This window comes from Strigops habroptila, chromosome 5 (assembly GCF_004027225.2).
Source record: "Strigops habroptila isolate Jane chromosome 5, bStrHab1.2.pri, whole genome shotgun sequence".
In the NCBI taxonomy this organism is placed as follows: Eukaryota; Metazoa; Chordata; class Aves; order Psittaciformes; family Psittacidae; genus Strigops; species Strigops habroptila.
This window is the reverse complement of record NC_044281.2, coordinates 6,065,027-6,078,211: the sequence shown is the minus strand read 5'-3', so window position 1 is coordinate 6,078,211 and position 13,185 is coordinate 6,065,027. Positions and strand designations below refer to the sequence as shown.

Below are 13,185 nucleotides of genomic sequence, written 5' to 3'. Positions count from 1 at the left end.
AACATATATAAGTACTAAAAACATCACTAAAAAGAATGTGGAAGTGTCTGGAAGGACAAAACTAGAGGTTTGGGTTTTTTTCCCTATGGATACAAGTATACCCTTTGAGGATACAGGGGTAGTGAAAGCACAAGGGGTGATGGGTTCAAACAGGGAAAGTTCAGGCTAGATCTAAGGCAGAAGTTGTTCCCTGTGAGGGTGCTGAGGCGCTGGCACAGGGTGCCCAGAGAAGCTGTGGCTGCCCCATCCCTGGCAGTGTTCAAGGCCAGGTTGGACACAGGCTTGGAGCAACCTGCTCTAGTGGAAGGTGTCCCTGCCCATGGCAGCGGTTGGAACTGGAGGAGCTTTAAGGTCCCTTCCAACACAAACCAGGCTGGGATTCTATGATTCTATGATATAATGTACATGCTGATGGGCGACTGGTGCTGGGCAAAGGAGGAAAATTCTTCATGCTGTTGGTGAAAAGCTCACCAGAAGAGCAGCAGTGGGTAAAGGATCTGGACAACAACCCCCACATAACTTAGGGAGGGGGCAGAATAAAGGTCTGTAATGCACACAAAAGGGTGAAAGAACAGCTTTAGAGTAGCCACTTTCCTAAAAGAAGTGAGGAAAGAAGGTAAGAGGGTATTTCCAGGATGCCTGAGGAGGATTCTCCCGTGACACTTAACCTGTTACTTGGTCTCATCTTAATTGCTGTAGGTAGGAATTCTGTGGGTAAAGTTGATCAAAAGGAAAAGCACTCCAATGCCTACTCTTCATCACCGCTCCTACACCACTGACTGGTCCTGCATGTGCACAAAGCTGCCATACAGGGGAGGCACCAGCTGTATGACAGGACTTCTCACACACACCTTGGAAGTCAGTGTACGGACCAGAATCTCAAGTTGCAAGCAGCCAAGATGAAACCTCTAAAGGAGAACTAAGTAAGAAACAACCCTTTGTCCAGTTGAAGTCTCTTTTCAATGATTTCAAGTCCTCTTCTGATCTTCCAGCTTTGCCAAATTGCCTTTTTTTTTTTACTTCTAAATTCAAGAAGAAAAGGGTAAAAGGAAGAGGTATGAGAAAAGGGCCAACCAATACTGATGGAAATAAGAGAACACCATATCTGAAAGCAATGTTTCTCTGTAAACAACCACGTGTTCCTCAGCCCATTTCCGTGTGACAAAATAGGAGTGACAATACAACAAATGACCTTTTTGATGGAGAAAGTTCCTTTCTTGTGGCCTAACAGAGAACGGCCTGCAGAAAGACACACTGAGCATGTGGAAGTCAGAGACTCCCTCTCCAAACCAACACAGGAAAGACTCTTGCATGAAAAAGTCATGCCAAAACACATACCTGGGAGCCTCAAAGTGACTGCCAGATGTTTGCTGAAGTTCAAACAGCCAAACACTTTGAAAATGAGTACTTGACCCACTGGCCATGTCAGAGATGAGGAGGGTGATGTGGAAGCCTTAAAAAGTTGGCTCACAAAAGAAGGGATAGGAGGAGAACATCTGGAAACTCATGTTTTACTACTGTAAAACAGCATTAGGAACCAGAGATGCTGGTGTTAAAGAACAGCTTTCAGACTAGAATAGTGAGAACTTGGTGTTCTCTGCCATGACTGAACCAAACTGGGGTGGGGAAAATGAGGGAGAAGGAAATCTAAGGAAGCAACCATTAATGGGAAAAGGCGCGGAGCACATTTAGGATTAAACTACGCAGCTGCAAGGTTCGCCCAAGGAGGTGACACTAAGTGATGAAGGTGGTGGAGAAATGAAAGATCGCAACAGGGGTATGCCTCAAAACACTTAGAAGCAGCCTGCTCTACAGAAAGGAGAGGAACAAGGCAAGAAGATTCAGATGGACGCTGATGGCAGGATTTGAACCGCAAGCTGTTGAAAAATAAAACGGTGTAGCTCTGTGCTCTGTTCTGTTCCATAATACTGATCCAGTCGATAACTATGCACCAAAAGCTTTTTTAACTAAAATAAACACATTTCTAGCCTAAGTGCCTACCGCCCACATAGAGCACATAAAGGATTCCCTAAAATTTTACCTTTTTCATCTTTCATCATCTTAGAGCACCATTTTAGACTTTTTGACGTGAGACACCTTCTGGATTTTTAAGTGATTTATTCTCCAGGAATGAGTAACTCTTAAAGGAAACCACATACATGTCGGATATTCTAGTCCCCAAAGCCAAATGTTTGTACAGACACACCAAAAGAAGTCCTGTGGGCAGTTATTTCTTTTCAGACATACTAACTCCACTGGATTTTCAACTTTTTTGGTTTCAAAATAGGCCGTATCGAATCACTGGCTGGAAAAAAAATATCATCTATTTCAAGAAAAGATTTACAAGTGGAAAACTTCAAGGTTTCCACAGAAGAAAAGCACGGCTACCAATACCCAACAAGCTCCAACTCGTATTGAGGGTGCCAAAAATTAGCAAAGGTATAAAACCATCTGGCTGCTCTGAAACACCTCCATAGAGAGAATGGGTTTGTCAAGAGCTCAGACATGACTTCCAAGATACAGCCTGCACAGACAGGAGCAATATCAAATGCAACCAGACAAGATATTCTTGGTAACACCTGAGCTTAATGCACTGCTGAAGGAAACAAAAGGTGGCAAGTGGTCTGTGTCGGGTTGGTTGCTTGCACCAAGTCTCAGGACCTTGCCATGTTAAGACTGTAGAGATCAGGTTCCTGCCATTGGTATGCAAGCGCTTAATGAGAAGTCCACTGGAGTGAAGTACAGGATTTAGGACACGTGGCAATAACTATAATTCACAGAAATTAATGTTTGTCTCAGTTCATAAGTATCAAGGCAGTGCATCTGAAGAACAATCTTCCTTAGAGCACATGTAATCCAACATGAATCTAATATAAACCCTGACTGTAGACAAACTGGTCAAATTTGTGGCAGACAAAAGCAACGAAATAAGCACTTGAATACCCACTGGGACATTACGCAGCTTAAAGTTACCTTCTCAAACAAGTCTTTCCATGGAGCTGCTCTCAAGTTTTGGACATGCCTGAGATGTCAGCAGAAAGGGCCATTTTTGAGCCACTGCTCTAACCAGAGCCACGGCAATAAAGACAGAGGTCACTCTAATGACTCTAAGGAAGGAAACTATTAGCCTCAGTACAACCATTCACACAGATACATCCTCATTTGGTTTTCTGGGGTGACAGATTGTCCCATCCTCATTAAGGCAGCATGCCCATTCTCGAACTTTGGCTTCTGGACATACACAGTACAACTTGTTTTTCCTTCCTGCTAGGAAGATACCGAGCCTGATGATGGTCAGTGAACTTCAGTGCACCCATAGCAAAACCCCTGAAGGTCTTTCATTTCAGGGAGATGTTATTTCTAAAACACACCTTGTGTGAATGGCGAATACACTAGTTACAGAAATGTATATAACTTGGGTATCTATACAGGCTTCTAGCTTTGTTGCCACACAGATTGATGCTGTAAAAAACCTCAAGGTCATGGCAGCAAACACAGATTTAACATACTAAGCTGTTACCAGACAAGAACAACTCAGATGAAGCTATCAACCTGGACCAAGTAGGTCCATTGAATGCAGCTACCTCAAAGGCAGTCACTGCCAATGAAAGTATTAAAGCCTGTAAGGATGTTGCCCAGAGAAGCTGTGGCTGCCCCATCCCTGGCAGTGTTCAAGGCCAGGTTGGACACAGGGGCTTGGAGCAACCTGCTCTAGCGGAAGGTGTCCCTGCCCATGGCAGGGGTTGGAACTGGATGAGATTTAAGGTCCCTTCCAACCCAAACCAGTCTGGGATTCTGTGATTGTAACAGCAGGGTAGAGGAAAGCAGACAAACCAAAAAGCACCAAGAGAATGCGAAGAAAACTTCTGACGACAAACTGGTGCATTCAGAAAAGTCTTCTCAATGAAATCAATAAGAACATATAATTAGCCAAAGATGTGACAATAGGCTGCAATAACACAGTGGCACAACTGAGTTATAAACCAGAAAATCTAAGAGAAGATAAAGTCTGATTTTGAAGTTTGAGAGACCTTAGAAAGAACAAAGAATCAATGGGCTTAACAAAAACTAACACAGGCACCTTACTGCGGTCCTGTGAAGATGAAGAAGGGAGGAAAAAGTACACCAACAGATGCACTGGGTGTTACCATTGGAGTCCTGGAGAATGCACTTCCAGATGTACTTGTGTACTGCACACGAATGAAGGGGAATATATACATATATATATATGCTTATTTTAAATAAATGATAGAGATTTATTAAAAATAAACCTATGAATACAAGAGGTTTGTGGTGTATGTTGCAATGTTATAATTGTTTGCATTATTAAACAATAATGCAAATATTGTTTTCACTTCTCCTTTAGTTTGTATTTTGCAATTACATGAAAAAGGAGGAAAAGCTGCTTAAGCAATATAGTCTCTTCTTTATTCAAGCGCCCAAAACAGCACAACAGAATATTACATCCCAAATGACCCCCAGTATAAATAATTGTACCCTACTATTTAGTGCTTATCCATAATCAGGTCTCATACATAGTAAAATAATGGATCATTAAGCTGTCTGCACTCTGCTTTTAATAGTTTAATTTACGTATTTAGACAATCATGTTGTAGTAAAAACTTTATGGAGGCATGGTGCTAGCATAAATAATGCATCTTCACATATCTGCAGCAGGTAGGAGTGAGCAAGCTGGTGTGCTAGCACAGGTTAGTAAATTGCACGTTAAGCTCTATACCTTTCTCAGGTATAATGCAGATGTCCCAAGAGAGTGACACTGCTGACCAGCAAATGTATTTCTTTGCAGTCCACATGTATGATGACTTTGCAGGTGACTTTACACAGCAGCACTCACTACTCAGGTAGTATCAGTGTGGTGTCTAAGATCCCTCTCTGTCATGGTGGAATACATATGGTACAGGCAGACATGGAAATATGGTGCTATTTTAATCCCTTCTCACAGCAGAACAAAGAGCTGAGTTCCAGGGAAGACACAAAGTGTGAAAATAGACACGGACGACAGCTTTCAAGGAATTATAGTCAGTGGTAAACAATCATTTCATTTTTACCTTCAAAGCCATAGCCCACCAGTAAGCTAATTCTGCTGGGGACTCCCACCTGGAATCTCCACATCATAGAACAGAATCACAGACTGGTTTGGGTTGGAAGGGACCTTAAAAGCTTGCCCAGTTCCAGCCCCCTTCCACTAGAGCAGGTTGCTCCAAGCCCCTGTGTCCAACCTGGCCTTGAACACTGCCAGGGATGGGGCAGCCACAGCTTCTCTGGGAAAAGTCTGTGCCAGCGCCTCAGCACCCTCACAGGGAAGAGCTTCTGCCTTAGATCTAACCTGAACCTCCTCTGTTTCAGTTTGAACCCATCACCCCTTGTCCTATCACTCCAGTCCCTGATGAAGAGTCCCTCTCCAGCATCCTTGCAACCCCCTTCAGACACTGGAAGCTGCTCTGAGGTCTCCACGCAGCTTCTCTTCTCCAGGCTGAACAGCCCCAATGTTCTCAGCCTGTCTTCATATGGGAGGTGCTCTATCATCAATTTGTCTGAGGAGGGGCCCAAAGCCCTTCACACAAACATCAACTATAGGTGTCGTGCCATGGGATTTGCAGATGTTTTTACTGCAGTGTAAACAGGCACAGCTCCAGGTAACTACTCAACAGGTTACGCGGCACAGGGTTACTTCACACAGACTTCTGATGCATCTTGAGCTCAGGTGGAATGTACTGAGGACCAACAATAGCGCCCACCTGAGCAGCCTTATGGTTTTGGAACAACGCAATCTCCACTTGCAGGGTCTGGGCAGAGAAAAGATAATTTTGGAACTGCTGGATATTGGCACTACTCTTAGAAATCAATAACTTAATGCCTTCCTGCTACGTCAGGTAGAAAAGACAAGCAACTCCTTCATTACAGGAATGAGTTTAGGGAAAAGGAATTCCTGTGTGGTTGTGTGATGTAAGGACAACTCGTGCTATTTTGAAATAAGGATTTTTGCATGGTCTACAAGCGTATCATGCCTAGAAGGATCACCAAAGGGCTGAGGGTAGGGGCAACCAAAGGTGGGACAGAGATGGGGAGGACACTAGATACAGAAGGGGCTGGTCTGTACTCTCCTGGTGTGCATTTCTTGTGGATGGTCGAAGTAAAAAGACCTATCCCAAAACACCTGTACCTAGTAAGAGGTCTTCAATAGACTAAACAACACTGCTCCCTCTCAAAACAGCTCAGTCTATCTCTTGAAGGGTACATTAAAACCAGAACGTGAGCCGTTAACTCAAGTACTTTTCAATGCATCAGACAGATGAATTGTTTCCTAGCAGAATATAAGCAATATTGCACCATCCTTCTTGTTGGCACAGTATACAATAGTTCTGTCCACCATGAATCATGAATGATATCCTTGGATTTGAGAGCAAAACTCTTTGCATGCATTCTGTGCTGCCCTAAAAGCCAACATATGTATATGATATACTTGCACCAAGGGCTATTGGCTCTGGCTATGAAAGGTTTCTAAGTAAAACCCTCACCCTGACTGAAATACATGTGTTATAAACAGAAAGTCAAGAGAAGGAAAACAGAAGCAGCACCTACTGCAAACACAAGTGGATTTTGTCACTGGAATAGGAAGCATCTCATTCTGTGAAACAGGTCTCTGGAAACAGAAGTACATGAGTCTGAGAGCATTTTCTGGAAGTGGATGGTATCTGGGTATTCACCACCTTGGACTATTGGACATGAGCATGGATACGTATCCAAACACATAAACAAGTCTTTCACTGGTTGAAAACTGTAAACTATTGGGTGGAGAAGTCCTTCTTGGTGTTAAGCCTTAGAATGTCCCCCAAGGTATGCTAAGGGTAGTCTGGGGAAGGTGACACTTCTTTTCTGTTCCTCTTTTTTTGTCTCTAAAACCTAAACTCTTGACTATAGAGTCCGTCTGAAGAGTTTGCAGGAGTTAGATCACCAGGATGATCCAACCAGAGAAGGAACAATATGTCACTTTATCTGAAGCAATCTGTCAAGTAACCACTACTTCCGAAGGCCTTCGCTCCTGTGGAGAACAGAAGTGGCAGGGCACAGGAATGATAACATTTTTGATTCATGAAGGAAATCTTCAGTGAAACATCATTACGTCAAAAGAGATGCTCTAAAGGGCAAGGCACCAGCCAGTCTTCCAGCCAAGATCAGAGATGGCAAATATTCCCCCAGATCACCTGAAACTTGGAATTGCAGTTGCAAAGTTCTTTTAAGTCTAGCATAAGGATTCAGCTTCCTTTCCTTAAATAAGGTCATACTGCCTTTAAGTGCAGCACAAAGGCGGTAAGACATGAAAAAGATTTATGGCCTGTACTTTTAGGCATGACATCAGTCTCAGAAGACAGACATCTCTGACTGGGTTTGCAATTGCCTCCTTAGATAATTATGCCAACTGGTAAAGGCAGTAAAGAACATTATTTCATTTTTATTGAAACAGATTGTAAGGATCCTTATCACAAAAACTACCTTGTCTTGATTCTCCCAAACAGTCCTTATCACTAGCAAGAAGTTTGCTTTGTAGGTAAACTGCTTGTCTAGAATTTGGCTTCCAAACTAAACTTGGGTAGGAGACTGGTAAGAACCTAGATATTTGATGTTCTGCAGCAAACAAGCTTCATTAACAAGAAGGGTGACCACAACTGCTTGGAGACAAGGCAGAACATAGAGATGCAGCCGGCTAAGCTTGGATTGTACAAAGCATCATCTGTCCTCCTTAGAAAGTCTTGAAAAACTATAATCATCCTGTTTGTTTTATCTGTGGTCTCAGCCTGCTGGCTGAGTAAGCCAGGTCATTCTTGGATCCAAGAGTAAGGTCCGCACTGGAAATGGTGCCATTTGTTCTCCACATTTCTGTGACAGCATGTTTCCTCTTTCACCACTGAAGAGCTTGGGTCTCAGATAGCCCCTACAGGCAGCGTAATCCCTCTCAGTCCGAAAGTGTGAACACACACAACTGCCCAGAGGAAGTTGTTTGGAAGAAAAACATTTCACACAGACGGTTAGTTCCAAGTGCTTGTGGCAATGAGCTGGTCAGATATAGTGGCTGAGGAAACTTGCTCAATGTCACATATGGCAAGAAAGGGGAGAACATCTTCCATGTGAGGAAGTTGTACGTCACCAGAAGGTGACAGGGTTCTTCAGAAGAGTCATGCACCTCAGAAACAGGGGGGCTGAACTCCAGCATCTCCTTTTGGTGTGATCAGCAGAAGTGAGAGTCACAGTCTGAGGTTGGCATCCGGACTTGGCTCAAGGCAGAACATCTCACAGCAAAGAACTAAGACCAAACTGGTGTCTGCATCTTTAGAGTTAATCCAGTGGTGGAAGTTTCCACTAGGGCACAGAAGGACACCAGTCACTACGACCACAAGAAAAACCAGAGCCTTCATCTGGTGGTATAAATCTGAACAGAGTGCTTTCAGAAGAGAGTAACATGTCAAATTGGGGGGGGGGGGGGGGGGGGGGGCAGGGTGAGAGACAAGAAAACCTTTTCCCCAAGGTAGAACACTTGTTCATTATACATTCTCAGTGTGGGAGAAAGGTCCACAGATAAAACGTCACAAGGGTGGCTCAAGACTGCAACGTAACCTTAGAAGACATTACTGGCGTATTTTTGGGTTTAGACTGACAAACATGCCAGCAGAGCTGGTGGGTATCAGACATTTTAGACTGCTCTAGTGGCAATCAGGAATCCAGGCCACAGCTCTGGCCACAGGCTGTAAGGCTCACAGGGATGGCCCTACACAACCATCTGCTGAATGAGAGCACAGCGGGAACACAATCTGCCTGGCTGCAAAGGTCCTGGAGCTAAATGACAAAGCTTATACACATCCTGACTGTGAGTGCACACAGAGATTAGCACTTGACACTGGGAAATAAAGACAGTGAGGAAGGGTATCACGAGGGAAATACAGGAAGGTGTATTAATGTATGTGGGTAAAAACTCTGCAAGTTAGCAAACTGCCATATTAACCCTGTGTCTCCAAAAATACCATCAAGGCCACCACACTTGCCTGCCATACATTGAGGTAGCAGTTTGTTTTCACACACAATATCTACAAGATATATACTGCTATGTCATCAAAGGGGAATCATTTCAATTGAGCATGACAGAGACAGGCAATTACAACTGCGCACAGTGCTCACAAATGTGCAGTTCTAGCATGCTAACCACTGAGATACATCAGCTATTAGCACTCAGCACACAACTGAATGAGAAAAAGAACCAAAACCATAGCGAGGTAATTTTAAAACCCAGCACAGCAAATCCTACTATAGTAACAATTGGTCTACTCAGAGCAGCAGGCTGCTGGGCATAAATCAGTGTGTATGATCAAAGAAGGCTTTAAAGCCAAACTATTTTACTGCAGCAGTTTCCTGAAACAAAGTTAAGCCAATTAAACAAAACCTAATATTGCTTCAGACTACAGATCACTGATACCCTTCCCAAAAACTGCCAGCTACTTATCCAGTAGGAAAAAAGTGCCCTGGCATTAAATACATGAGATAAAAAGCAATCTCTCAGTTATTTTGTCAAGCAAGCATTCATTATAGTCTGTACCTGGCTGATATGTACAGCAGAAACCTGGGCAGAACACACAGACGAGTGGCTTGGAGAGTTTGGTAGAGATTTGCAAGGTCCAATTGAAAGTTGCTGTTTCTTCCTTGTTGCAACGATCTTCTGAGCAACTAAAGAAAAACAAAGCATACAAGCAGGTAAGCTACAGTACACACTGGAAAATATGGTGTGTCATAAGAGCACATAACACAATACATGAAATAAGGTTTTCCATTGCCAAAGCCTGCTCTAAGGCTCTTGGGAGACCGTAGAGCAGCTCCAGTGCCTAAAGGGGCTACAGGAAACCTGGAGAAGGGCTTTGGACAAGGGCCTGGAGGGACAGGACAAGGGGAATGGCTTTAACCTGCCAGAGGGGAGATTGAGATGAGCTCTGAGGCAGAAGCTCTTCCCTGTGAGGGTGCTGAGGCGCTGGCACAGACTTTTCCCAGAGAAGCTGTGGCTGCCCCATCCCTGGCAGTGTTCAAGGCCAGGTTGGACACAGGGGCTTGGAGCAACCTGCTCCAGTGGAAGGTGTCCCTGCCCGTGGCAGGGGGTTGGAACTGGAGGAGCTTTAAGGTCCCTTCCAACCCAAACAACTCTGGGATTCTATGATACATCCAATTAAGATGACAGATGCTGATTTTCCACAATATGCTCCATGTGAGACTCCAGCTCTGTTCTCCACATGGACAAAATTGCCCCAGAACTCTCACTCCTCCGGGTGAGCACAACAGAACCAGCAGAATGGGAAGAGGCAGGAGTAACAAAAAGCAATACCAGGAATGCTATAAAAGTCCACTACATGCTTTAACACCACACTAACAAAGCTTACGGTAGTATGTATTTTTCGGTCTTCTTTGGGATGTTCTCCTTGCAAATAGAGCATAAAGATGAATAACAACCTAGCTCAAGTGTGTCTCACTGCTGTTTACTAGTACAATCCTGGAAGGTGTCCTGCATCACAGGAGGAAGGTTCATTAGGAAAGCTTCACTCCTGGTCCAAACAGGTTTAGTTTACAAGGAGGAGTGTACTCTCTGCTGCTGCTGCTGAGGAATAAGGTGAACTTTCCTTCATTACTGGATACTGCACCAGGACAATCAGTTTTGGAAACCACAAGTTTAAAGCATTTAAGGTCCCTTCCAACCCAAACCATTCTAGGATACTATGATTCTAGGAAACAAACACTAACTGGAATAGTAAAACTGATGAAGGCTCCCTGGCACAGAATATCTTGCTTAGTGGTGCCACACATCCCATCCATCCCGTCCCAAAGCAGCATTTGTCAAATGGACACAGGGATCAGAGTCATTAACATCTCTATATACAGCTTTGCAGACTTGTAATAAAGAACGGAACCAGAGCTGATGTGAAATGCAGCAACTTCCCCACCTTTCCTATAATGTTTCCATTAAAAGAAGTCAAGCAATTTCAGAGATTCATTGTTTGATATACTGGAATGTCACTGCATTCTGCTATTCACTGAAGGCCTTTGGAAAGAGCTCTTTTTAGGTGATAAATCCCAAAAAATAAAATCCTTTACATTTGTTGCCTACCTTTTGGCTCACAAATTAAAAAAGCCACCAAAAACTTCAGTCTTCAGAAACAGAGACTGGTGGAGTGGCTCATCAAAACCTAACTAAATTTAGCTTCACTGCATGCAGTCATCTCCACGAAGTGAAGCACTTTCTGAAACTGGTGCAAAGGAGTCTGTAGTCACTTGCACCGCCTTCGCCAAAGCCAGCCAGGGAGGCAGAACAGCAACAATTATTGGCACCTACTTAAAAAGCCACACAGAAGCTGCTTGTAATGAAACTAACAGCATTCAATCTGTCTGGTTCAGAAAATACAGAAAGATATTTATGTAAATTCCAAGATTGTTTTCCCCAATACACTGTAACACAGGCAGAGATCTGGGGTAGCAGCAGAAGCATACAATTTCTTCTCAAATGAATGCAATTCTAATAATAAACTGGTCTGTGGGTTATGTTTTTCATGTAAATGAATGATGGTACAACTATGATTTAGTGAGAATACATTGTATAAAAAATGGCTCATATATATGAAGAAGCAGCTTCATTAGTTGCATCCCACCTCCAATAGGCCTCTTATCATCCTGAAAGGATGATATCAATTAATTTATCTTCCCCTGGCATATTGATCATAACCTTCATCAGCTAATCATGTTTAAATTACAGAGGAATATCGTAGCACTCTGTCATTTCAGACCCATTGGTTTATTGATCTGGAGCCTGGAAAGCCATATATTCAAATATTTTAAAACACATTAGTGAATGCAGAGAGCAAACCGAAGGTCAGATTTTAACATATGCACATGGATTTGTCTTCATCATACATGGTAAAGACCTAAATTAAGACCAAAACTGAATTAAAACCCACACGTGAATGAAAACTACCTTCTCAGCAAAAGCGTCCACTCTCTCATGGGAGAGGTAATTAGTCAAGGGAAGTATTTACCTCTTTCCACACATCTGAATATAGGTGTGTTTGGAGCATCACACTAACATATATAATGCAGTCTTGCCAAATTATCGCTTTAGGAAGGCACAAGGTAAATAAAACTAAGAGAGGCTGAGCTCACCTACTCAAACACACAAGGGGAACGCTGGTCGAGTACTACAAAAGTAGACACTAAGAGAATAAACACATTTTCAAAGGCAAAAAAACTCAAAAGTACAAATTGTTACTCTAGAAATAGCAATTACTAATGTGTGGATTACTCTTATTCACAAAGCAGCTGGGAACAAAACCTTACACAGAGTGGCACAAAGGGTAATTTATCCTGCGCACTGTAAAACAGGCCAAATTGTAGCCCAAGATCTAATGTTACCTACTTAAAGTTATGCTACTAATTCTAGAACAGCCCATTCCCTCTATTAGAAAAAATGACATGTCCCCTCTTAATGGGAATCCCCTTCTGAGCTGCCAAACCTTCCCAATTCCCCCTCCATTTCAGCAACAAGTCTAACATCCCCCCTGAGCACGGGTCCTCCTATGTCTCCCCTCTCTTCATCAGGGAACCTGCTCTCCTTTGAGACACCAAACACTTTTTGCTTCTTTCACTGCAGTCCTGTAGCTGTCACTCCATAATTAGACTGCATTCAATATTCAAGTGCTCAGGGCTACTCGCCCTTGGATATAATGGTGGTACAAGCTTCAGAAGCATCTAAAGGAAGAACCTGACCCTTCAAAGTTTGCGACATATGAAAGACGTGACTGATCATCTGTGGGGCAATCGCTGGCCTGTCGAAAGACCTACTGCGCTCTTTCTGAAGCTACCTCGAGAGGAGATGAAACCTACGTCTTGCCCATCAGAAGTCAGTAAAAGGGGGTTCAGCACTGTCGTGGTTTAACCCCTGCCAGCAACTAAGCACCACCCAACCACTCGCGTCCTCCCCCCTGGTGGGATGAGGAGAGAATCAGAAGAGTAAAAGTGAGAGAATTCCTGGTTGAGATGGAGAGAGTTTAATGGGTAAAGCAAAAGCTGAAGACACAAGCAGAGCAAACAAGGTACTCCTTCACCACTTCCCACGGCCAGGAAGGTGTTCAGCCATCTCCAGGA

The 13,185-nt window shown here is 43.5% G+C and overlaps 1 protein-coding gene across 10 annotated transcripts in view; it reads right to left on the bottom strand.

Moving 5' to 3' along the window:
• The window catches only part of AGAP1 (ArfGAP with GTPase domain, ankyrin repeat and PH domain 1), a 344,542-nt gene that overhangs the window by 183,878 nt on the left and 147,479 nt on the right, over positions 1 to 13,185 (bottom strand). For all 10 annotated transcript variants that reach the window (XM_030486188.2, XM_030486189.2, XM_030486191.2 and 7 more), the window contains one exon: positions 9,608 to 9,735. In XM_030486188.2, the coding sequence (XP_030342048.1) occupies positions 9,608 to 9,735 (128 nt within the window). The remainder of the gene's footprint in view (positions 1 to 9,607; positions 9,736 to 13,185) is intronic.